The sequence below is a fragment of the Setaria italica genome, chromosome VII, assembly GCF_000263155.2.
Source record: "Setaria italica strain Yugu1 chromosome VII, Setaria_italica_v2.0, whole genome shotgun sequence".
In the NCBI taxonomy this organism is placed as follows: domain Eukaryota; kingdom Viridiplantae; phylum Streptophyta; class Magnoliopsida; order Poales; family Poaceae; genus Setaria; species Setaria italica.
Window position 1 is genome coordinate 16162240 of NC_028456.1, and position 2099 is coordinate 16164338.

The 2099-nt window shown below is 45.1% G+C and overlaps 1 protein-coding gene across 1 annotated transcript; it reads left to right on the plus strand.

Moving 5' to 3' along the window:
• Positions 1-1112: 1112 nt before the first annotated feature.
• Positions 1113-1879, plus strand: LOC101768054. The gene has a single exon (XM_004975261.2). The coding sequence runs from the start codon at positions 1234-1236 to the stop codon at positions 1567-1569; it is 336 nt and encodes a 111-aa protein (XP_004975318.1). The 5' UTR covers positions 1113-1233; the 3' UTR covers positions 1570-1879.
• The last annotated feature ends 220 nt before the right edge of the window (positions 1880-2099 follow it).

Consider the following 2099-nt stretch of genomic DNA (forward strand, 5'->3'; position numbering starts at 1 on the left):
GTGGGGTGGGTGTTTTTTCGGGGGGGGGTTGGCAATATGCTCCTGCACACCCCTGGCTCCGCTACTGTATGTACCTTCAAATGTGCTAGTACCTAATAATGCCCTAAGAGCAGTACGTCTAATCCGTAGGCAACAAGAGCTTAATCGAAAGCTCAGAGAAGAGATATAGTCCCACACCCATCGGAACAATAAGTTTTGTTGATCGGGTAGTGGGTACCTGTAACTTAGAAAACTAGGTATTTATAGGGCCTAAGCCCACAACACATCCAACTATATGACAACTACTAGCCAGTTATATAACAACTAAAGTCCATTATATAACCAAATGAACAACTAGATGTGACTCCTACCAACTCAGAAACCTAGGAGACAACTGTATATGACAGCAAAGAATATATACTCTAGTAATATAATGATAACTCTTTATGAATTATGTAGCTAGTGTAGAGGTAAAACTTAAATTGACTTCTTTTTACAAAACTTTGCTATAATTTTAAGGCTTGATAGTTTATGAATTTGTCATACGAGATCCTCATCATGCATGTTCTTGGTCCCTTTATATCCTTTTATTTATGTTGCCCTAATGTAATCTAAGTATTGTGGTGTGTGTGGATTATATTCTTATATGCATATCAATTTATCGCAATGATGCGCAGCTCTCTTGCACAGCAATCCAAGCTAATTTTTGTTAAGAGCTAAAGCTGATTAGTGCGTCTTTGCTGTCTGAAGCTACTTTCCTTTTTCCCTTGAGATAAACATGCAGTAGTCGGGTTGTGTTTTTCCTCACCTTGTTTTGCTCATATTGTCACGAACATCCTAACTGCCATTATTCTAGCTGTTGTTTCGTTAAAAAGCCATCATGCAGCTCAACAACTTTTGAATTCTCTCAATTCCTAATCTAGCTGAAGTATCGGTTAATATTAATGCGCTTTGCCGCCGTAATTTGTAGAGATAAGATGCAAAAAGTAGTTCACCTGTCGGTTCCATGATTGGCGGCAAAAGTTATTGGTAGTGGGTTTTGCGCTGCGCACATCGTTTGACATCATCATTCAGACAGAAACTAGAGGACGTGAAGCTACAAGTTGGAGCCAAAGGAAGACACACATATCCAACCGGGCCCATGCCAGGAAATCGCCCAATACCAACCCTCCAATTTATAAGTGGAGCTCCTAGTGGATTCGCAGCACCATTCAGCACAAACCAACGCATCCCCAGTTTGCAACTCTCGCCAACATGGATAGGAGGAGGGCGTACGCATCCTTGCTCGTGCTCGTCGGCGTCCTACTCGCTCTTGCAAGCCCCGTCGTCGCCGGCGGGATGAGCGCCACGTTCGCAGCCGGCGTTGGGGTCGGAGACGCGGCCGCGCTGCGACGGCTGATGTCGACAAGGCTGGAGGACGGGGTGGCGCCGGAGCTCACGGTGGACCTGGAGCTGCACCGCCGCGTTCTGGCCGGCGTCATCAAACCGGGCGCGCTGAATCCCAACCGCCCGGCCTGCATACGGTCGTGCCCGGCGCCAGGGCAGCCGTACAACCGGGGCTGCAAGGCCATATACCATTGCCCCCACTGAGTGAGCAATTTCTGATCAAGTGATCGCCATGGGTCGATGCACGCGAGCTTATTAATCCATTTGTGGTGCCTTTGCTGGCTTGATCCCTCGCCCAAGTGTTTGTTGCTAGTTACTATTATTATTTGATGTATCACGAAATAATTTGCGCGTCACTGTTCTCGTGGTACTAGAAACCACAAAGAGTTGTTACGCGATCGTATCGGCAAATTGTGGTGAGAAGCATGGCATCCTGTGATGAACTTGGAAAGCCTATAGATATGCTATATGAATTTTCAGAATCTGTCGTTGATAGTAATAATTATTAGCGGTACTTTTCATTTATTTTCTTTTTTGCATTAAATAATTCTCAAGGGTAAGTTCTTCGTTTTCCTAAACTTGTGTTTTGGGTAATTATAATAACACTACGTACCTCAGCTAAACCACGAGGGCCCCACACCAATGTATGAACGCATTGCAAATCAGAATGCGGCTGAGTGCCATCTGACCAGACTGAAAATATATACTGATGCCAATCATGCTTTCGCACACTG

Excerpts from the sequence above, each read along its gene's own strand:
- LOC101768054 (XM_004975261.2), top strand. The coding sequence starts at position 1,234 with ATGGATAGGAGGAGGGCGTACGCATCCTTGCTCGTGCTCGTCGGCGTC.